The 24,394-nt window shown below is 46.2% G+C and overlaps 1 protein-coding gene across 1 annotated transcript in view; it reads right to left on the reverse strand.

Annotated features, from left to right (window-relative positions):
* The window catches only part of UCHL1 (ubiquitin C-terminal hydrolase L1), a 432,125-nt gene that overhangs the window by 154,825 nt on the left and 252,906 nt on the right, over nucleotides 1-24,394 (reverse strand). Inside the window, exon 5 of the mRNA XM_069201862.1 lies at nucleotides 15,537-15,603. Within this exon, the coding sequence (XP_069057963.1) occupies nucleotides 15,537-15,603 (67 nt within the window). The remainder of the gene's footprint in view (nucleotides 1-15,536; nucleotides 15,604-24,394) is intronic.

Consider the following 24,394-nt stretch of genomic DNA (forward strand, 5'->3'; position numbering starts at 1 on the left):
TAGTGTTTGCACCTTATTCCTGGACTCCTGTGGGTGAAACGGGACCTAGGAAGCCAGGGCTCTAGTGGTAGCCGTGGTGAGCAGCCAAGACTTATCTAGGAGTGTAAATCCCTTGCAATACCACAGCAGTTGCACAGTAACTTCACATGAAAGGAACCACAGTGTTACAAAAATAAAAAGGTACTTTATGACAGTAACACTGACCAAGATCACTTAAATGCTTGAATCTCACTTACTCTTCTTAGAGATGTGATGGCAATTAGAAATGCAACTTTCCATGTTAAGTATTGCATTTCACAAGAGTGCATGGGCTCAAAAGGTGGACCCATGAGTTGTGTTAAGACAATGTTGAGGTCCATGAAGGAACTGGTGGTGTTCTTGGTGGTATAATTCTCTTTAGGACTTCCATAAAGGCTTTTATGACTGGTATCCTAAATAGTGAAGTTGAGTGCGTAATTTGCAGGTAAGCTGAAATTGCGGTAAAATGTATCTTAAAGGAAGAAAAAGCTAGCTTTGACTTTTGCAAATGTAGTAAGTAGCTTACGATGTCTTTGGCAGATGCGTGTAAGGGTTACATTTGATTATTATGGCAAGAATAAACAAATCTTCCACTTATTTTCATAGCAATGTCTAGTGGTAGGTTTCCTAGCATGTTTTATGACTTCCATACATTCCTGTGTAAGGTCAAAGTGTCCGAACTCTAGGACTTCAGGAGCCAAATTGCTAGATTCAGCGATGCTGGATTTGGGTGTCTGATTTGTTGTGTGTTGAGTTAACAGATCTGGTCTGTTTGGTAGTTTGACATGAGGCACTACTGAGAGGTCTAGTAGTGTTGTGTACCAAGGTTGTCTTGCCCAAGTTGGTGCTATTAGTAGGAGTCAGAGTTTGTTTTGACTCTACTTGTTTACCAGATATGGAATGAGTGGGAGAGGGGGAAAAGCGTATGCAAATATCCCTGACCAACTCATCCATAACGCATTGCCCCGAGACTGATCTTGTGGGTACCTGGATGCAAACGTTTTCCTGTGTTGCAAATAGGTCTATTTGTGGTGTTCCAACTTTGGAAGTAAGTTCAGTATTTGGGGGTGTATCTCCCATTCGTGGATCTGTTGGTGATCCCGAGAGAGATTGTCTGCTAACTGATTCTGAATCCCTGGAATAAACTGTGCTATTAGGCAAATGTGGTTGTGAATCTCCCAATGCCATATTCTCTGTGCCAGGAGACAACTGTGTTGAGTGTCCCCCTCCCTGTTTGTTTAGGTAATACATCGTTGTCATGTTGTCTGTTTTGACAAGAATGTGTTTGTGGCTTATGGGTTGAAATGCCTTTAACACTAAAAATACTGCCAGTAGTTCTAAGTGATTTATGTGAAACTGTTTTTGCTGAGTGTTCCATTGTCCCTGGATGCTGTGTTGATTGAGGTGTGCTCCCCACCCTATCATGGAGGCATCTGTCGTTATTACATATTGTGGCACTGGGTCTTGGAAAGGCCGCCCTTGGCTTAAATTGATATTGTTCCATCATTGAAGCGAGGTGTATGTTTGGCGGTCTATCAACACTAGATCTAGAAGTTGACCCTGTGCCTGTGACCATTGTGATGCTAGGCACTGTTGTAAGGGCCGCATGTGCAACCTTGCGTTTGGGACAATGGCTATGCATGAGGACATCATGCCTAGGAGTTTCATCACCATTTTGACTTGTATTCTTTGTTTTGGATACATGGTCTGTATTACATTGTGAAATGCCTGTACCCTTTGTGGACTTGGAGTGGCAATCCCTTTTGCTGTGTTGATTGTAGCCCCTAAGTATTGTTGTGCTTGACACGGCTGAAGGTGTGACTGTGTAGTTGATTGAGAAACCTAGTTTGTGGAGGGTTTCTATGACGTACTTTGTGTGTTGTGAACACCGTTCTAGCGTGTTTGTTTTGATTAACCAATCGTCTAGGTACGGGAACACATATTTGCTGCCTTCTGATATGTGCAGCTACCACTGCCAGGCATTTTGTAAAAACTCTTGGCGCAGTTGTTATTCCGAATGGCAACACCTTGAATTGCTAATGTACCCCTTGGAATACAAACCTTAAGTACTTCCTGTGTGAAGGATGTATCGGTATATGGAAATATGCATCCTTTAGGTCTAGTGTTGTCATGTAGTCTTGTTTGAGCAGTGGGATTACGTCCTGTAATGTCACCATGTGAAAGTGATCTGATTGGAGGGAATTTGAGAAATTCTATGCAATAACCATGCTGGTTAATTGCTAGGACCCAAGTGTCTGTTATTTCCTCCCAATGTTTGTAAAACTTGGTTAATCTCCCCCCCACATGTGTTGGGGATTTGTGACGTGGAAGTCACTGCTTGTTTTGAGGAGTTTTGGGACTTTGGTACTTCCCTCTACTCTTTTGGAATTGTCCCCCTCTATATTGTCCCCGAAAACTTCCCTGCTGATATTGGCTCTGATAAGTGGGCTTTGTTTGTGAGGTTGTGGGTTCTGTAGTTTGTCCTCGAAACCCCCCTCTAAACTGTTTTGCGAAATGTGCCTCTGCTCTGTGGGGAGTAGAGTACGCCCATGGCTTTGGCCGTATCAGTGTCTTAAGTTTTGATGCAGTGTCCACCTCCGGCCCAAACTGCTGTCCGTTAAAAGGCATATTCAGCACAGCTTGTATTTCCGGCTTGAATCCTGACGTACGCAACCATGCGTGTCTCCTTATGGTTACTGCTGTATTTACTGTCCTAGCAGCTGTATCTGCTGCAACCATTGCTGACCGTATCTGATTATTTGAGATACTTCGTCCTTCCTCCACCACTTGTTGCGCTCTTTTTTTAAACTCTTTGGGTAAGTGTTCAATGAAATGCTGCATTTCGTCCCAATGAGCCCTATCATATCTTGCCAGCAGTGCTTGTGAGTTGGCAATGCGCCATTGGTTGGCCGCTTGTGTTGCAACCCTTTTCCCCGCAACGTCGAACTTGCGACTCCTTGTCTGGAGGTGGTGCGTCTCCTGAGATGTGAGAGCTTGCTCTCTTGCGAGCTGCCCCTACTACCACAGAGTCTGGTGTTAATTGCTGCATGATATATACAGGGTCTGTTGGCGGTGGCTTGTACTTTTTCTCCACTCTTGGAGTTACGGCCCTGCCCTTCACAAGCTCCTGAAACACCTGTTTGGAGTGTTTTAGCATTCCAGGTAGCATAGGTAAGCTTTGGTATTGGCTATGAGTGGAGGATAGTGTGTTAAACAGTCATCCTCAATAGGTTCTGCATGCAAGGTGACATTATGAAATGCCGCTGCTCTTGACACCACTTGTGTGTAGGCTGTACTGTCTTCAGGTGGCGACGGCCTCGCTGGGACAGTCTGGGCTGTTATCTGACACTGGCGCATCATAAAGATCCCATGTGTCGGAATCATCCTGACTCATTCCAGTATGAGTTGGGGATTGCATCAGTGGTGGAGTGGCTACCGGTGATGTGTGCGTTGATGGAGGTGTGGTTTGTCTTGCCACCTTTGCCTGTGGCTGCTTGTCCTTTTCTTGAAAGGCAAGTCTTCTTTTCATCCTAATTGGGGGAAGAGTATTTATCTTCCCTGTGTCCTTTTGGATGTGGAGCCTTCTGAGTAGTCTGGCTCCATTGACTCTAGTTCCTGTCCGAACTTATGTCCTTGCATTTGGTAGGACAGACCCTGTTCCTCTGATTTCGGTTTCGAGGCTGGATGTTTTGGAATGGAAACCTTTTCGGTAGCCTTTTTCGGCTCAGACGACACTTTATTTTCAGCGTCCCGGTCTCTCGGTGCCGACTCGTTTCGGTGCCGAACTTGCTCGGACCCGCTGTCTCGGGGTCGAGTTTGCTGTGTGCCGGTATCTCGACCAGAGTCTGATGACTGACATGTGTGCCCTTTTTCGGTGCCGATGATCGGTCACCTATTTTTCAGGTTAAGCCATGGCCATGGCCTGCTGGCAGTGGCGTCCCCTGGGCTTTTGTGGTCTTCTCGTGAGTTGTGTGTTGACGTCTTACTCACGGTTTTAGGCGTCTTTGGGGTCGAGCTCGTCCGAGTCTGACTCCTGGATGGAGAAGGTTTCTTCTTCCTCCTCCAAGTGTCTTTGTCCGGTCGGCGCCAACGCCATTTGCAGTCTTCTTGCCCTTCGGTCTCTTAATGTCTTCCTCGACCGAAACGCTCGACAGGCTTCACAAGTATCTTCTCTGTGTTCTGGAGACAAACACAAGTTACAGACCAGATGCTGATCTGTATAAAGGATACTTGTTGTGACATTTGGGGCAGTAGCGGAATGGGGTCCGTTCCATCAGCCTTGGAGACACGTGGTCTGGCCGACCAGGCCCTGACGGGGGAAATCGAAAAAAACCCAAAGGGCGACCGGTGCTCTTCAAAAGTCAGTGTCTATCTGTTGTAACTAACCCGATACCGAACGCAAACAATACTGTCGAATTTTCCGATATTCTAACTATCTTTCCGAACCCAAACGCGGAGCGAAAAGGAACACGTCCGAACCAGATGGCAGAAAGAAAACAATCTAAGATGGAGTCGACGCCCATGCGCAATGGAGCCGAAAGGGGAGGAGTCCCTCTATCTCGTGACTCGATAAGACTTCTTCGAAGAAAAACAACTTGTAACACTCCGAGCCCAACACTAGATGGCGGGATGTGCAAAGCATGTGTATCTGCAGCTACACATGCCATCGAACATATATATACACATACACATATATACATATTAAGTATTAGGAATTAGCATAGAAAAAAACAAGCATTGGCTAGAAATAGCACTTAGAAGAGCAAGATTGCAGGACCAGGAGCAGGACCAGCCCTCTGGAACCCAACAGTGGATTCCAGAGAAAGAGAACCTGCAAAAGGGGACAGAGTCCAGTCCACTCAGGATTGTCCAGGTGGGGCAGGAACCACTGCCCACTTCTGTGAGAAAATCCGGGTCAACTGGAAAAAATGAAGGTCCTCTGTGGAGCCCAGGTGCCTTGAAGTCATGCACAAGCTGGCCCATGCTGGTTGCCAGGTCGCAATCGGGTCAGTGGTCAGGAGGACCACCAACAAGCCTTGGCAAGTGCAAATCTGGACCGAAGAGGATTTGCAGATATGTAGTGGACCAGCAAGGTCCAGGGGGACTCGACCCAGCAGAAGCAGTTGTAACCCCCACAAGAACCTACTGGCAGCAGCCACTGTAAGTTGCACTGAGGCCCAGTCAGCACACCTGGAGTCCCACGCTGCTACAGAAGCAGAGAGGGGACTGTCCTTGCAAGGGTAAAGTGCTGGAGGCTGGGGCTACTTGGAGCAAGAAGATCCTTCGAAGCAGAAGTCAACAAGCCTTGGTTGTTGCAAGAGTCACAGTGCAGAGGGATTCTGTCCTCCAAGGACTCACAGTCTACCAAGTTGGATAGAAGACAGAGAAGACCAAGCAGCCCACTCCGAACCAACACCTGTGTTGGAGGATCCACACAGTTCTAGTGGCGAGCAGATCCCAGCAGCTGGACGTTGTTGCTTTTAGGTGCCTGCAGATGCTCAAAGGGAGACACCCTCTTGCTTCTTTGGTGCAGCTCAAGTCCTGCTCACCCCAGAGGATGCACAGCTGTGGCAATGTGACAATTGCTGGAAGGAGCTGGAGAAACAATGTTGCAAGGTGAGGCTGTTTGGGAGCTGCAGGCCTGTTTGGTTCCTGTGAAGTCCAGCATAGGTTCCAACGGCCAGCAGCAGAAGAGATTAATGTAGGAGCCCAGTGGAGCCTTGCACTCCTCAACCCCTGGAGACTCAAAAAGGCAACTTTTTGAATTGCAGGGTCCCCAATGACCTGGCAGTATCAATTTTTAATCGCTCGCAAGGCTTCCTTCACGTGTTTGCCGAAAAGAGCCTCCCCATCAAACAGGAGGTCCAATACTTTATTTTGTACTTCCAGTCAAAAGGAAGTTGCCTTAAGCCAGCTGTGCTGTCTGAGCACTGCCCCCCCCCCCCCCACACCTGCTAATGATCAAAAAGCAGTGGTAGCAATATCCACTGCGCAATCTATAACCTCAGCTGAGGTGTGCTCCCCAGCAAATAGGATTTTCTTTACTTCCGCCTTAGAATCTTTCATAAGGTGGTCCAGATACAGAGCAATATCAGGCCACAGTTGCCTGTTGTATCTGCCCAAAATAGCAAACAAGTTTACTGCTCTCACTGAGCCCTGACAGAGGAGAAATGCTTCCCAATGTTGTCCAGCCTTCTACCTTCCTTGTCAGGGGTGATGACATTGGCGATGGATGGATATATATATATATATATAATTATTTTATTTATTTTTTAACACCTCTGCGCGCCTGGGTTATGACAGTCTGGCTTCGGGTAACTAATGAGACAAGTTGGAGCGTCTTCCGGAGCCTTATATTTTTTGTCTAACCTTGGTAAGACCACTGTCACAGTAGCTGGATTTTTCATTACCTTTAGACCTTCCTCCCAGATGTAACCTATAGGTATGGAGCGTACACTTTTGAAAAGGCTCCTTGAAATCGTATAAAAAGCAGTCCATCTGCTTAGATGGCATGGGCAACTCAAATCTTTGCTGCTCTTTCAAGCAGACTATGGAAACCCCTAATGTCTCCCAAGGGAGAGTCTACCGGAGTTGGCGATCAAAATTAAGGGGTTGGCAATATGTAGTTGTCCCAATCATAATGCGCATCCTGAAGCTCTTTGACTCTCCTCATCCAGAGAGTACATAACCTGCATGAATGTTTTCTGCGGGGTACTCCTCACAGATCTAGAGGACAATATAGGCTGTGGTACTGGGGTGGCAGGTACAGCTGGAGGTGCCATTGGGATTTTTTCAGACTGGTGCAGACAGAAGCCTTTTCTTGTAGTCTGACAAGCGGTACAGATCAGAGATAGGGAACTTGGTATACAGATCATATCTTCTGGCACACCTGGTTGGTCTGAGGAGGATACTACTGGTAATATTCCTCTTCATCTTCCAGACACTTAACATGGAGCTGGGAAGGACTATGGGCTGCCCCAAATGGCCCTTCAGAAGCCTCCTAAAGATGGGCCTGAATTAAAGGTGTGACCTTACATGGGGATGTGGCATGAGGAGTTAAAGCCCCTTTTCCAGTCAAAGCCTGAATTTTTTTTACATAGATGGTGTTGACTGTGCCATCGACTAGGTCGCATCCATCTGCTAGGGTCTGCCTCTGGTCTTAGTCAACGCTGTTGCAGATTATGCTGTGGTCATCTGAATCCTCAATGACACTTATCTTCAACGTCGACGGTCTGGGTTTAGTTACTGTTGGCGTAGAAGTCAGACGAGCAGGAAACAGTAGAGAGGCTGAAACTGTCGCTGTGGTTGTCATTGAAGCAGCCATGGTGTATGTTCTGGTTGACAATGACTCAGTTGATGGTACAGTATTCATCAACAGTCTCACCCAGGGCTGAAGAAGGCTTTCTGAAAGTAGTAAACTTTTGGTGGAGGTGTGGAAGGCTCTGAGGAAGATTAAAACACCTTTGAAGTTGAAGGCCGATGTTTAGACTACCTTGCATGAAGTGATGAGACTGCAGCCTTCAGACCCCTGTGAAGTCTTTTTTTAATGTTTGAGGGTTGTCCTGAACCCTTTTCAGAGTGGCGATCTTTGTCTCTTGGCATTTCTTAGAAGACCAGGAAGATTCCTCACTGTCAGAATCTGAGACAGGGTTCTTCCTTGTTTTAAGCTTTGAGCCATATAAGCAGTCTTCCCTCTCTATCCTTTAAGGTTTGAGGACAAGGTATGATATACCTTGCATTCAGCAGCAGAATGTTCAGGATAGAGGCTATATACAGTCTATGTGGATCCTCAGAGTGGAGGCTTTTCTTTCCACGTGTACTGCAGGCTCTGAAGAGACTTTTCCTCTGTCAGACATTATGCTAATAATGTCAGGCTCCAGAAATGGAGTGAATAAACACTCAAATTCACATGTAGTGGCAAAATCTACTCCGAAAGGAACAAAATGAGCAGCGCTCAGGAAACGCCCTAGCACAACGTGCTGTAGAAAATCCGAGGTACTGGAGCTTCTCTCAGGAGGGTTCTAGAGAATGGGGTTATCAGATTGGTTAATGCTGCAGTTTGGTCCTTTACATAAAGACTTGGATAGATTACCAAGGTACCGGGGACTCCCATCTTGACGACAGGGAAGGATTCAAGCATGTGAATCTATGTAAGTTCCAATACTGGAGTAACAATAAACCCGGTCACATCACTATCCTTGACATCCAGGAAGTTGAAAGTACTTCCCAACCTTCCTCTTCCTCTTTCAAAATGCAGACAAAGTAATGAATCCCGGACTCCCTCTTCAGTCTTCTGCTCCGGTGCAGGGAAGCATCGTCACACTTAAGAGTGGCACACTATAGCAAACAAATGGGTTTTGATCAATGGCATAATGGGATACTGCAGGTCCTAGAGTACTTAAAGGCATGGTGCCATTTGATTTACCATGTTAACCTGAACACAGCCTTTTGGCTAAAACTGTCGTTTTTCATTACTGTTCTTTAATAAAAGAAAGGATGGCAGTCTAGGTCTCCTATTTTCTGATTTACCGAAATGTCAGGAGTCTTTTGCGATGGTTATTAAAGGAAAGGGAAACTAATATTAGATATGTTTTACCTTTTTAATATAGGCTGCATGTAGGTTTTTAACATTAGAGACCATCTTATGTGCTACATATACATTGTCTATCTCATCTGCTCCAGGGTCCCCACGAGGACTGGAATATTCAGTGCTTATGACCATTGATGAGCGTCCCCTGGAAGACAAACTTTCTCATCCTTCCAAGACGTGCAATATATCTTTCATAATGGTGCTCTAAAACAGAAGCTTGGTAACCACTGGGGGGAGGGGAAATGGAAATGATAGCTCCACGTCACTGGCTAGTCTGGAGCTTTTGCAGTGAGGCGCTTGTTAGATAAAAGTGAAGGAATGGTTTCTTACCTGTAACTCCAGTTCTCTCGTAGGGGTATTTCCATGATAGTCATAAGCATTGAATAGTTCCGCGCGCCTGCGGGGACCCCGGAGCACTGATGTGAAGTATATTCTTAAGTGCAAACACCAGCCGTTTAAAGAAAAGGTCTGTCAAAAAACACTTAAGAATAACATTGTGCAGCCTATGTGAACAGCTACACAGGCCAAATTGTTGAAAAGAAAATCAATAGTAGTGTAAATTCATGTTCAAACACCTATTTATTCTAGAAATGTAATAACAAATACATTCTCATACTTTTACACCTCTGATGAGAATAAAACAATGCAGGGCAGTGTAGCCCATAGGCTGCCATTATACAGAATGTAAATAGAGCTGTGCCTTTAAGAAAAGTAAAGTCTTCCTGTTTCCCATCATGCACAGCAAAAGGCAGTTGCCTCAGTTCTTTTTTGGAGGCTATTACCTGACATGAAGAAAAAACAAAACATTTGTTGGAGTACCCACCTCCATAATATTCATGTTCTATGTCAACTCCACCGGGGAGGAGGGAGGGTTGCTTATGACTATCATGGAAATACCCCTACGAGAGAACTGGAGTTACAGGTAAGAAACCATTCCTTCTCTCGTAGGGGATTTCCATGTATAGTCATAAGCATTAAATAGAGTAGCAAGCCCATCCCCATAGCCGCGGTGGAGTCGATATAAGAATACTGAGAAAAACATGAATCATGCAAACAAATTCTTGAGCAAAGCCTGTCCAACCTGAGCATCTGCCCTAGCGTCTGTATCAAGGCAGTAATGCTTAGTAAAGGTATGGACCGACCTCCAAGTGGCAGCCTTGCATATTTCTGCCAAAGGGACATTTCTCATCAAGGCTACAGTAGCTGCTTTCCCTCTGGTCGAGTGGGCTTTTGGTCTACCACCAAGGGATTTGTTTGCTAACTGATAACATAACATTATACATGAAACAATCCACCTGGATAAAGATTGTTTAGATGTGCCCAAACCTGTTCTGATTGGGCCATAGTTAATAAAAAGCTGTTGTGATTTTCGTAAGCTTTTTGTCCTGTCCAAGTAAAATTTCAATACTCTCTTTACATCCAGAGAGTGCAGAGTTCTCTCAGCAGGAGTAGCTGGATTCTGAAAGAAAGTCGGTAATGAAATTGTTTGGTTCACATGGAAGTCGGAGACTACCTTAGGTAGAAATTTTGGATGAGTTCTCATTACCACTTTTGCAGAATGAAAAACCGTGTAGGGTTCCTGAGCGCAAAGGGCCTGGATTTCGCTGACCCTACGCGCTGAAGTGATTGCCACCAGAAAAGCAGCTTTCCATGTGAGATGCTGCAGCGATGCCTTGTGTATCGGCTCGAATGGCGGCAGCATCAGACGTGATAAGACAACGTTCAGTTCCCATGGAGGAGAAGGCTTTCTAATGGGAGGAAAAACCTTTTTTAAACCCTCTAGGAAATCCTTAATAATCGGAATCCGAAAAAAGGAAGTTTGTGAAGGACTCTTTCTGTATGCTGTTATCGCCGCCAAGTGAACTTTTATTGACGACAGTTGTAAGCCCGATTTTGCCAAACTTAACAAGTATGGTAAGATAGATTGTTCTCCACAAGAAACCGGGTCAATGTTGTTGTGTAAACACCAAATGCAGAATCTCTTCCACTTGCTTGCATAGGCTGATCGTGTGGAAGGGCGTTTTGCTTCCCTCAGAATTTCCATACAGTCCTGAGGTAAGTTCAAATGTCCATATTGCACTAGCTCAGGAGCCATGCTGCCAAACTCAACGATGAGGGGTTGGGATGAGATATCTGCCCTCTGAACTTCGTGAGAAGGTCCGGGCGATATGGTAGCCTGATGTGTGGTTTGAGTGACCGGTGAAGAAGGTCTGGGAACCACCACTGGCGTGGCCACTCCGGAGCAATTAGGATCATTTTGGTCTGAGCATTGGACAGCTTCTGGAGAACTGCCGGAATCAGGGGAAGCGGTGGAAAGGCGTAAAGAAATGCCCCTGACCAGCTTATCCATAGGGCATTCCCCAGTGTCCCTGGATGGTAATATCTGGAGGCGAAGTTTTGGCATTTTTTGTTTTCTGGGGTTGCGAATAGGTCTGTAGAAGGGGTACCCCAGAGTGCGAAAATGGAATGAACGACGTCGTCGTGTAGTACCCATTCGTGGTTCTCGCTTATTACCCGACTGAGGGCATCCGCTTGAACATTCTGGATGCCGGGCAGGTGAGTTGCCACTAGCGACAGGTTCCTGGCTAGAAGCCAATGCCAGATTGTCTGGGCCTCTCTGGATAAAATTCTGGACCTGGTGCCTCCTTGTTTGTTCACGTAGTACATAGTGGCCACGTTGTCTGTCTGAAGGAGAGTTTCCGTTCTCAGAGAGGGAAGGAAGGCTTTGAGCACAAGGTGGACTGCGCGAAGTTCCAGCAGGTTGATGTGATAGAGAGACTCTTTCTGTGACCACTCGCCTTGGACTCGAAGATGTTCCATGTGCGCCCCCCATCCGAGCAGTGACGCATCTGTTACGATGGTTTGAGATGGAGGTCGTTGTTGGAACGGAATCCCCACCAAGAGATTGCTGGGCAAACACCACCACTTGAGGGATTGTAGGGTGTGAGGAGACAGCAGGACTTTGTTCTCCCCATCGTCCCTCAGTTGACACCACTGATCCTCTAGATTTTCCTGCAATGGTCTCATATGGAGACGAGCATTGGGAACCAGATGGATACAAGACGCCATCGAGCCCAGTAGAGAAGCTATTATTCTTGCAGTGGCTTGAGGTCTTTCCTGCAGTTGTTTGCACTTTTGGAGAATCGATAACCGTCGTTCCTCCGAAGGAAACACCTTTCCTAGCTTGGTATCTACAATGGCCCCTAAGTAATGCAACCTCTGAACAGGTGTTGCTGTTGATTTCAGAGGATTGACTTGAAGACCAAGTTTTTGTAGCAGTTGTAGAGTCCATTCGAAATGCTGCTGTGCCTCGAGATAGCTGGAGGCCTTTATGAGCCAATCGTCTAGATAGGGATAGACGAATATTCGCTGTTTCCTCAAGTGGGCGGCTACTACCGCCATGCATTTGGAAAAAGTCCTTGGCGCTGATTTTAGGCCGAACGGTAGAACTGCAAATTGGTAATGGCGTTTCCCGACAGTGAACCTTAGGAATTTTCGATGTTTCTTGGCTACTGATATATGGAAGTAAGCGTCGCAAAGATCTATCGCACATAGCCAGTCGCCCTGACGTAAATGTGGGTAAATTTGGTGTAAGGCTAACATCCTGAATTTTTCTTTGCGAATCCATTTGTTTGCTGTCCTCAGATCTAAGATGGGACGAAACTCTTGTTTGTCTTTTTTCTGTACAAGGAAATATCTCGAATAAATCCCCTTCCCATGTTGGCTGATGGGAACGGGTTCTATGGCTCTTTTTTGCAATAGGATATTGACCTCTAACTGCAGAGCTTCGAGATGGTGGTTGGCTGTTTTGGGTGGAACAGATGGTGGAGAACTGGTGAATCTGAGAGCGTAACCATGTCTCACAATATTCAATACCCAGGCGTCTGTTGTGATGCGTAGCCACTCGTCTAGATGATTTGAGATACTTCCCCCTACCGGAGTGGGTAACGGAGGAGGGGGAAGCAAAGATTCAGGGCCTAGACGTGGGAGTTTGTCGAGGTGTCTGGGTCTGAGGTGTTGAACGACCCCTTGTCGACTTTCTGGAGAAGCCCCTCTGATGCTGCTGCTGCTGCTGAGGGCGTGAAGACGACCAATGTGGAGCCTGATACCTGTGGGTGAACAGTCTTCTTTGATATGGGCGGAATCCCTTTCGCTGTTCTTTAGGTCGCTCTATGCCTACCGCTTTTAAGGTATCCAGTTCCGACTTCATTCTGGCCATCTCATCATCGGCATGAGAGCCGAATAAAGTGGAGCCTGAGAAAGGCAGGTTCTGTATCCTCTGCTGTGCTTCGGGTTTAAGCGATGTAAGCCGCAGCCATGCATGTCTCCTGAGCGCTATACCATGAGCATAGTTATGTGCGGATAGAGTTGAAGCATCTGCCGCAGCACTTATGATCTGGTTAGAAACCATTGCTCCCTCGCTCACGACCTCTAGGAAATCTTCCCTTTTGTCCCTAGGGAGATGCTCTGAGAACTGTAGTATAGAGTCCCAGAGGGATCGATCATATCTCCCTAATAAAGCAGTGGCACTGGCTGCTTTCATGGTGATAGATGCCGTCGAGCATACTTTTCTTCCTGCAGCATCGATCTTTCTGCTTTCTTTGTCTGGGGGAGCAGAGGAAGACGGTGACGTCGAATGCGATTTCTTCGCTGCCACTATAACTACCGAGTCTGGTACTGGGTCCGACCTCAAGAATAGAGGATCTTGCTCTGGTGGACGGTACTTTTTAATGAGTCTGGAAGGAGCAGACTTTGTTGTAGCCGGCGTGAGAAAAATGTCCATTGCCGGTTCAATAAGACCCGGAACCAGTGGAAGTAAAGGTCGTGAAGATGTCCTTTGATGCAAGGTCTCAAAGATTACTGATGTCGATTGGGCTGGAGCTGCTAGCGGGATATTCAGCTTGGTTGCCCCTCTCACTAAGACCTCCTGAAATGTGTTGACATCATCTATGGGAGACACTCTTGGGGATGGTGAGTCTGATAAGGTTGGAGAGTAGTCTCGTGTGGACGATGAAGAATGTCCATGATGTGATTGACGACGGTGCCTTGAGGTAGATGTACGCCTCGAGGAATAACCAGAACGCCCTGCAGATCGCGTTGGAGTCCTCGGAACAGGTTCTGGAGGAGGCGCCGGAAGAGGAGCCGTAGGTGTTACCGGCGTCTGTGGTAAAGGCGACTGCCTTTGTGAGAGCTGTGGTGATGCTGGAAGTAGGATAAGCGAGGCCGAGGATTCTGAGGTTGTATAAACCCTTCTAGGCCTCTTAGATGGTCTTCTCGACGTCGAAGCACTCCTCGACGTCGAACTGCGGTGACGCCGAGTGCCTCTAGACGTCGACTCGTCTCGCCGCTGAGAACCTCTCGACGACGAACCTCGACGTCGATGCAGTGACGGTGAACGCCTCCGACGGTGAACACTCTCTCTCGACGGCGATCTCCCTCGCCGTGTCGACGGCGAGCCCGACTCGGATCTCCTTGGCGTGGACTGTGTTCGCCGTGTCGACAGCGACCCAGATCCTCTCGACGTCGGGTGTCTTCGCCGCCTCGACGGCGAAATAGCTGTCGACGGCGAACGATGTCGTTTTCTCGCCGGCGAAGCACTCCTCGACGGCGAACATGTTGGCGCCGTTCCCTGCTTCGACGTCGACGCTCTCGACGTCGTCGGAGATCTATGTCGTTTTTCAGCAGGTCTGGGAGGAGTCATGGAGGAAACAGGTTGAGCCCTGGTAGAAGTCTGACCTTCTCCTCGCTCTGTAGTGGAATGGCCACTTTTTCTCCTGTCCTCTTTCGCCTGGAGTCGGATCTTCTCTCTGTCACGAAGGGTTCTTCTAGAGAAGGTTTTACAGATGTCACACGACTCCGGTTTGTGGCTGGATGGAAGACAAATTATACAGACCCTATGTGAATCTGTTTTAGCCTTCTTTCTTCCACAAGAAGGACATTTATCAAAAAGTGAAGGCATTTCTAACTAGAAAAACCTCAAAATTCTGTCAGAATTTAACAGAAATCAGTAGAAAATGATCACTCAAAGGTAAAAACGTCGAGTGAAAATGAAATTCAGAAGATATTTCAATGAATTTCTGTCACAAAAGCTTTTGTGAGGTAGAGCTCAATGCTTCAGGGTCCTGTCAGCAGGAGCCGGAAAAAAGAACTGAGGCAACTGCCTTTTGCTGTGCATGATGGGAAACAGGAAGACTTTACTTTTCTTAAAGGCACAGCTCTATTTACATTCTGTATAATGGCAGCCTATGGGCTACACTGCCCTGCATTGTTTTATTCTCATCAGAGGTGTAAATAAAGTATGAGAATGTATTTGTTATTACATTTCTAGAATAAATAGGTGTTTGAACATGAATTTACACTACTATTGATTTTCTTTTCAACAATTTGGCCTGTGTAGCTGTTCACATAGGCTGCACAATGTTATTCTTAAGTGTTTTTTGACAGACCTTTTCTTTAAACGGCTGGTGTTTGCACTTAAGAATATACTTCACATCAGTGCTCCGGGGTCCCCGCAGGCGCGCGGAACTATTCAATGCTTATGACTATACATGGAAATCCCCTACGAGAGAAGATAATTTTATCTTTTCTAATAGCATGTTCTCTACAGCTACATATGGTTATCATGAGACTCCCAGCAAGATAGGAAACAAACATCTACAAATGATCCAATGTTGGAGAAAAAAAAAAAAAAAAAAAAAAAAAATCCAACTATCCAAGCACAGAGACCAAAAATAATTTTCTTCCTATGAATGGAAAGTGCAAAGGAATTGGGCATTTTTTTTTAGCACAGAGAACTGAACAGCCTATGTTGTAACAAGTAAAATGCTGGTGGTTTTACTGTTTAAGTAAATTCTGTAGAGCTCATTTTACGTCCATCCTTAGAGGACCACAATACTCTAGGACCAAAAGGTGTTAACTGATCACTTACCCAATTCAAAGAGGTTGTCATCCACACAGGTGAACAAAATGAAATGATAGTTCACTTTATCATCAACCTAAAAGAGAAAGTACAGCTGTAACCTTAAGCAGAAAACTAGAAACAATACTGCAATAGAACATTTGCAAAGTTTGTAAGACATTAAGGTATCTCAGACCAAGTATGTTTTTGGTTGAAATCTTTCATAAAACAAGTCCTCAAATAAATACGTAGACTTAGTTAGAATGGCATTTCAAGACTGCTGCCTGTAACAAAGCCCAGATGCCACCTTGCAGTGACAGGCAAAAGGGTTACAGAATATGCCATGCAGGGGTACCCACAGAAAATACCTCAAGCCAAGAAGCAGAACTAGATGTCTGTCAAACGAGAACCAAAATGTGCCTCAGAAGGCCCCCGTACAGTAACAACTTCACAGTGGTGCTTGAGGAGGCCCTGCTGATGATGGAGGAAGATCAGTGTGGAGTACCCAGGAATGCAGCATGCATTGCTATTATCCCCACTGCTGAAGAGCTGTTTAGTCAAATAGCTGTACAGCTTTAGTTTGGGTGGGGTGAAGCAAGTGAACTCAAGACGAATAAAGTAATCAAGTAGTTGTTGCCAAGTACACAGGAACAGGATTCAGGCTGGGCGAATGGGAGATAGGTACTTCACTGCCAACATGCGCCAAAGACGTGTGAACCATCAAGCAGGTGGGGTGGGGGGGTTGTGGTGGAGTAAATTCTGTTAGAGTGTTGGGTGTAATACAACTGAACCATGAGCTTATAAGCAGTCTCCTGCTTCTATTGGTCTTGGGGATATAGCAGCATGTAGTCTCCCAATGTTTTGAATAAAGGGTGCAATTCCCTCTGAGGTGCTAGCATGCTTGTGTTCAATATGGGTGAGTGCGGAATGCCCAAGTAGCAACTTGAGTACTGGGAGAGTACACTGCCCAGTGGTGCATCTGGTAGTAGTGCAGTAGTAACAGTTAGTGGGGCTTGAGGTTTGCTTTACATTGTTCAACGGGTTTAAAGGTGCCTCCCACAAAGAGGTCCTGCAGTGTCCTACACTCTCCTACCTCCCAACTGGGAAATGTGTCCGGGTCAAGCACAGGTGTGACGTCACAGTTGCAAGCAATTGGTATTTTGGGGGAAGGGAGTGGTAGTGAGACCCTTCAGATCTAGTATTTTGTTTCAACCACAACTTGCTTGGAATAAACTCATTGGTGAAACCAGAGCAAGACGATGCCAAGATTTCCTACCTAAATAGGACTGCATTAAAAAAAAAAAAAAAAAAAATATCCAGCTGTGTCCGAATCAGATTTTTTTTTTAAATGATGTAAGGGACTAGTGCTTGTAGGACCTTTGACACTTTCCCCTACGTTTTGCCTGGTATCAGTGTGTTATGATCGCAGTACACTGGGATCCTGTTAACCAGGCTCCAGTGTCCATGTTCTCTCCCTATAATTTAGTTGGCAAGCAATTTACACCCTGCAATTGGCATACTTTAGCCCAAGGGCTGGGTGCATGTCCAAGTGTAAGGGCCCCTGCATGAGCATATGCCCCCCCCCCCCCCCCACATACCCCATTTTCTGGGCTCTGTAAGTGTGGGGAAGGCATTATAAGGTATGTAGTGGACACTGGTCAACATGAGATGTTGAATTACATAAGGGAGTCACCAAACCTAGTCATGTTTGAATCATGAAACTACACAGATTTTAGTGTCAGTTGCATGATACCATGTACTGTGGTGGCTCCTTAGAGGATCCTACCCCTCCCCCCCGAACCACCATAACCACCTGTGCAGCCTTGCAGGGTTTGTATGCTAGCCAGTACTGCTGTCAACTCGACACGGTTCTGCCCTCCTGCTGCGGTTAACTCTGGCAGGGGAAGGCAGAACAGAATTTCCTGTGGTGGAGCGGTGTTACTACCTCCTTTAGAAATAGGGGTCTCTGGGATAGGGTGGGGGTGATCCTGGGCGCCACTAGACTGCTTTGAAGTGCACATTTGGTGCCCTCCATGCATAAACCAGTTTACTCCAGTGCAGGAACTCCTGTCTCCTGCTCTGGCACGAAACCACACAAAACAGGGGATTAACCACACCCTTGTCCAGCTACTCCCCTGGGGAGGTGCCCAGAGATATGGCAGGTGGCCACTTGATTATACCATCTTGGAAATAAGATGAGCATAAGCCCCTGGGAGCATCTGACAAGTCAGTACACCAGATGAGCGTCCCTGATCGGTGGGCCACTGCAGAAGCTTTCAAACCCCCAACCCCACCCCCCTCCCCAAAGGGTTACGTAAGAGCTCCCCTGAAGGGTGGAACCTTAGATTTGTCTGCAAGACTCCTGCAACCAGGACACTGGAACTGCTGCTAGACCTTGCCAGTAACCAAGACAAGACTACAACTAGTAAGAGGACCCCCACTGCAACCTCCGAGGCCATGCACACTCCAGAGTCACAAGGACCCTGTCTGTACTTAAGACAGCAAGAAGGAATCCCTTGTAATGGAGTCACTCCACTGCATCTGCAGGATTTCGATGACGACCAGTTTATGGATCCTGCTGTCCCACAGACTCTACAACACAGGTAATAGTTCTGTGGCTCTCCAGAGGTCTGACCTAGCTTTATTACACCTGAGAAATCTGTGGTCCCTTGCTGGAGCTGCTTGGCTGGAACCCCTGTGCATTGCATCAGTTTGTCTTTGCCAAAGATTGCTGACTCTTCAGTCTGAAGACCTCCTAGATCCAAGAAGCCCCAGCCCCCAGCATCACAACTCCCAGAATGATGCATCCATCCTGTTTCACTGCTAAGACCCCTCTGACTCCCTGTGCCTGCTTCCAGAATATCTTCCTGGTGTTTCAATGACTCCTGCTGGCTCTCCTGATTGAGGGCTGGCCCGGCTTACCTACAAAGTTGGAGTCCCTTGGACCTTGCTGGTCCCCAAATCCATCGACACTCCATGCAATCCTTTCTTGCATTTCCCAAGGCTTCATGGTGGCCTTCATGACCGCCTTCATGACCACTGACCGTCCCTGTACTCCAACGACCAGCTTGTGGACAACTCCTGGGATGTGTCTGCATCACCTGGACACCACAGCTGCACTTCCACAAAGACAATTCCTCAGGAAAGCATCTCCAAGAAAAGGTGGGCATGCCTTCCTGGACTCCTTGGGCATCCCTGAGACGCCTGTAAGCTGCCCCCTCTTTCCTTCGAGCTTCTTCATCCGGAATCCACACTTGAGTTCCACAAACCTGGTCCATGGGCCTGGACAGCAGCTAGACAACTAAGGTCCCCATTGACATTAATGGGAGGTTCTAACAACTTCACTCCTATACACCTGATCTCCCTCATGCAAGGACAACCATTGACCCTTGTGTGATCCATTCGGGTCAGGCACTAGGCCCAGGCACACCAGTGGGGTAGTGTTTTGATCTGGACAAGTCAGGGAAAGCAGAGTGTTAAGAAGTTTGTGGATCCCTGCATATTCCTGTAATTTACATCATAGAAATGCAGGGAAAATAGTGTTTATATTCAATGTTTTACCTTTGCAGGGTATTTTGCGTAAGAAAAGAAATTGGGGAATCCACACAAGCGGTACCTCCCTGGACTCCCACTGATTTAAAGTTTTCAGAAGTGTTTGGGTTTGATGGTTTCCTTAAATGGTTCTCAATCCCAGGACTAATTAGTACACGTTAGTTTTTATCGCCACAATACGTTTTAGGCCATTTCCTGTCACAGGCCCTTGGCCTACCTACACAAATGAGGTTTTGTTTGTTTAAGGGAGACTTGGGGAAATGCCCAGAAGGTGGTTCTAGCTTACTGCAGAACTTTCCATCACAGAAGTGTGAGGAAAATGTCAAAGTTTGAGGTTTGCAAGGGATTTATGGGTAAAGAAAAAAAAAAAAGAAAAAAAAAAAAACAATGGTGAAAGCCATTCAAGTCAGCCTATCCTGCACACCCCTAGGTGCCTAGTTTTAAAACAAATATACAGGTTGGCTAGGTTTCCCTAGGTGCCAGATGAACTAGGGTCAAGAATCTCGAGCTACCCATGGGTGGAAAAATGTGCTGCGCCCGGATTGTAATTTGATCTATTTCGTGTTGCAGTCACCTGGCTTACTCGCTCAAGTGAGTAACCATTTTTATCAGGAGACCGGGGGGAATGCCAGATGGAAGGAAGTTTTTGGCTCTCTGCAGATTCCAGAACCTCCCATCACAGAAATTTGAGGAAAATGTGTTAAGTCTAAGTTTGGGGGTGGCAAGGGATTCTGGCTAAAGAAAAAGGTGTGAATGTACACGATGGCTAGGTTTCCCTAGGTGTAGACTGAGCTAGGGTCCAAAAATCTAACTACCCACATTGAAAAATAAAGGCCAGTTTTGAATGGAAAAAAGCCCCCCCCCGCAAATCCCCCCCCCCCCTGCCCCCCCTCTTCTTCCAGGCCGCCGGCACTGGTGCAGCCCTTCCGACAGGTTTCTGCCCTCCTGCTGCTTGTCCAGTTCAGGCTGAGGAAGGCAGAACAACATCTGCACCACTCCAAGGATTATTCTGCAGCTCCTGGATTCCACAGCTGTCTTCTCCAGTCGACCCAGATCTTCATTCACAGAAGGGTGGGTAGTAGCTCCTGCCCCAATTGGACTCTTCTTTTGCAAGTCCTTCTTCCTCCAGAATCCACTGTTGGGTTCCTCTAGTCGGGTCCTGTTCTTACACATGGGTTTGGGAGGACTGCCTGTAAGTATAATCTAATGTAGTTTTACTGTAATAAAGTACCTTTATTTGTAACACTGTAGTTCCTTCTGTGTGAAAAGTTACTGTGTGACTATGGTGGTATTGTATAAGCTTTGCATGTCTCCTAGATAAGTCTTGGCTGCTCATCCACAGCTACTTCTAGATAGCCCTGGCTCCCTAGACAATCTTTAATCGCTAAAAGGGGTTGCCTGGACCTGGTATAAAGGTGCCAACACTAAAGGTTGGCAACACCAGGCCACCTTCCTACAATTTACCCATATGACCCTTTGCTGAATTTAGAATGAATTGTCTACTTTTCGGAAATGTAGAAGTTTTCTGCGTCACCAATGGGTTTCACACTAGTTTCCACCACAAACTGGAAGTAGGTAGAGAGTCCAAAACTAGGGAAAATAGGCTACCTCTTAGGAAAAATACCAACTGTGGTACAAAATTAGGTTTTTGAATTCAGCTCTGCATGTTCCTGAAAGCTGGGAAGTTAGTGTTTAGAACAGCAAACCGTTTGTGGATGGCATTTAGGGAAAAACGAGCTACTCATCTGGAGCATATTTTCCCTATTTTCGGTCTTCTGCAGGTGAATCCACAAACGCTGGGTACCTTTTAAATCCACCGGATACTGGGGAGGGGGCACAATTTTGGCATGGATGCCTTGTATGGAAAAAAGTAATGGAGCCCTAAGCATAAGCTACCCCCCAAATAGCTAGCAAAAAATAAAATAAAAAAAGTCTCAAAGCACAAGGGATGGGAGATTTATTGGCCCAGCAGCTAAGGGGTTAAGAAAATAACATTTTTCTACCAATCATGTGTATATCACCAACTGATGTATGTGGTCTTTGCAATTGCTTTATACCCTCCTAGATAAGCCGTAGCTGCTCACAGCTACCCCTTGAGCGCTCTGGTTATCTGGAACCACTTACATCACTAAGTTGTCTGGACTCAGTACAAGTACCTCACCTATAGGTGTGCTCCATATACTGAGCCAGCCTCCTACATTGCTCATACAGAAAGTTTGATTTTCCAATGTACATTTACTTACACAACTGATCTAAAACCTTTGTTAATGAAAAGAGAACCACATTTAATCCGTATGGGTTTCAACATGCTGTTCCCTGCCCTATTCTGCCAAAACTAGATGGACTGCATTTAGTATAGCGGGTAGTGTTGAAGCAAAAGGAATAGTTTCTTACCTGTAACTCCAGTTCTCTCGTAGGGGTATTTCCATGATAGTCATAAGCACTGAAGTTACGCACACCTGCGGGGACCCCGGAGCACTGTTCTGAAGTGTATTCTTAAGTGTAGATGTTTGCCTTTCTTGAAAAAGGCCTGTAAAGTCACTTAAGAACATCAATGTGCAGCCTAGAGGAAAAGCTACAAAGGCCAAATTGCTCATTCTTTTGGTTGGAAAAAAAAGGAAACTGTAGTACAGATCTACCTTTAAAAACATTTATTCTGGAATGTAGTAGAAAACATCTTTTCCAACTTTTTTACAACTTCAAAAGAAGGATGAAAATGCAGGCAGTGTAGCCCATAGGCTGCCATTATACAGAATGTAAATAGAGCTGTGCCTTTAAGAAGAGAAAGTCTTCCTGTATCCCATCACGCACAGCAAAAGGCAGTTGCCTCAGTTCTTTGTGTAGGCTTGTAATATGACATGATGAAATCTGAGTCTTTCATTATCAATATCATTAGAATTATAGTTATCATGTCAACTCCACCGGGTGGGAGGGTTGCTTATGACTATCATGGAAATACCCCTACGAGAGAACTGGAGTTACAGGTAAGAAACTATTCCTTCTCTCATAGGGGATTTCAATGTATAGTCATAAGCACTGAATAGATTAGCAAGCCCATCCCAATAACCGCAGTGGAGTAAACAGAACAATAAAGAAACAATAAATCACGCAAAGAGATTAAGGGCCATATGTACAAACACTTTTTCCCATAGACACAGAATGGGGAAAAACCTTTGCTACATCTGACCCTAAGAGGCCTGTCCAACCTGAGCATCTGAATCAAGACAGTAATGCTTAGTAAAGGTGAGGACAGATCTCCAGGTAGACGCTTTGCATATTTCTGCTAACAATGTTTCTCAAAGCAGCAGTTGCTGCTTAGCCCCTAGTGGAATGGGCTTTAAGCCTACCATCGAGGGATTTATTTGCCAACTGATAACAGAATACGATATGAGACAATCCACCTGGATAAGGATTGTTTGGAGGTTGCCAGACCTGTTCTAACTGGGCCATAGTTAATAAAAAGCTGTTGTGATTTGCGCAAAGATTTTGTTCTACCCAAGTAAAATTTTAAAACCCTCTTTACATCGAGAGAATGTAGGGTTCACTCAGCAGGAGTAGATGGATTTTGGACGAAAGTCAGTAAGGAGATGGTCTGGTTTACGTGAAAGTCTGAAATGACTTTAGGTAGAAATTTAGGATGTGTTCTCATTACTACTGTCGAGGAATGAAAAACAGTATAAGGTTCCTGAGCGCAAAGGACCTGGATCTCACTAACCCTGCGAGCTGAAGTGATTGCAACCAGATTCCAGGTGAGATGCTGGAGGGATGCTTTATGTATTGGTTCAAAAGGGTGTAGCATCAGACGCAAAAGGACTATATTAAGCTCCCATGGAGGAGATGGACGTCTAATAGGAGGAAAAAACATTTTTAAACCTTCTAGGAAATCTTTTATGATTGGAATTTTAAAGAAAGAGGATTGGGAAGAACTTTTCCTATATGCTGTTAGTGCTGCCAGGTGTACTCTGATGACAACTGTAAGCCAGACTTCGCCAGGTTTAACAAATATGGAAGAATAGCTTCTTCTCAGCATGTTGTTGGATCAAAGTTCTTGTCCGAACACCACATGCAGAACCTTTTCCATTTGAAGGCATAAGCTGTTCTTGTGGAAGGGCGTTTCACCTCCCTTAGAATCTCCATGCAGTGTTGAGGAAGATTAAGGTGACCATACTGCACTAGCTCAGGAGCCATGCTGCCAAATTCAACGACGAGAGGTTGGGATGTCTCATCTGGCCTTGAAATTGTGAGAAGGTCGGGCGGCAAGGTAATCTGATGTGTGGACTGAGTGATCGGTGAAGGTCTGGAAACCACCACTGACGTGGCCATTCTGGAGCAATGAGAATCATCTTGGCGTAGTGGAACAGCTTGAGGAGGACTGCCGTTATCAGGGGAAGCGGTGGAAAGGCGTAAAGAAATGCTCCTGACCAGTTAATCCACAGGGCATTCCCCAATGTTCCTGGATGGTAGTACCTGGAGGTGAAGTTTTGGCATTTTTTGTTTTCTGGGGTTGCGAATAGGTCTATAGAAAGGGGTACCCCACATGGAAAAGATGGAGTGGACGACGTCGTTGTGCAGAACGCACTCGTGGTTTTCGTCCATTGCTCGGCTGAGGGCATCCGCTTGGACATTCTGTATGCCCGGAAGGTGAGTTGCCACTATTGTTAGGTTCCTGGCTAGAAGCCAGTGCCAGATTGTTTGAGCCCCTGTAGACAGTCCTGGATCTGGTACCCCCTTGTTTGTTGAAGTAATACATGGTGGCAATGTTGTCTGTTCGGAGAAGCAGAGTTTTCGCAGTCAGTGAGGGTAGGAAGGCCTTGAGTGCAAGATTGACTGCACGTAGCTCTAAGAGATTGATGTGATAGTCGTTCTCTCTGCGACCAAGAGCCTTGAATTTGAAGGTGATCCATATGTGCTCCCCATCTGAGCAGCGATGCATCTGTGGAATGGCATCCCTTTCAGAAGATTGTTCAGAGAACACCACCACTTGAGGGATTGAATGGCATGGGGAGAAAGGATGCTGTTCTCCCAGTCTACTAGTTGATACCATTGATTTTCTAGGCATTCCTGTAAAGGTCTCATATGGAGACTAGCGTTGGGAGTGAGGTAGATGCAAGACACCATCGACCCCAGTTGAGAGGATATCGCTCTTGCAGTGGCATGAGGAATTTTCACGAGCTGCTGGCACATGGAGGATTGATAAATGTTGTTCCTCCGAAGGAAACACCTTTGCTTTAGTGGCTTCGATGGCGCCTAAGTAGTGCAACCTCTGTACAGGTGTTGCCATGGACTTGGAGAGGTTGACCTGAAGGCCCAGTCTCTGGAGTAGTTGGTGAGTCCAA

The sequence above is a fragment of the Pleurodeles waltl genome, chromosome 1_2 (assembly GCF_031143425.1).
Source record: "Pleurodeles waltl isolate 20211129_DDA chromosome 1_2, aPleWal1.hap1.20221129, whole genome shotgun sequence".
Taxonomy (NCBI): domain Eukaryota; kingdom Metazoa; phylum Chordata; class Amphibia; order Caudata; family Salamandridae; genus Pleurodeles; species Pleurodeles waltl.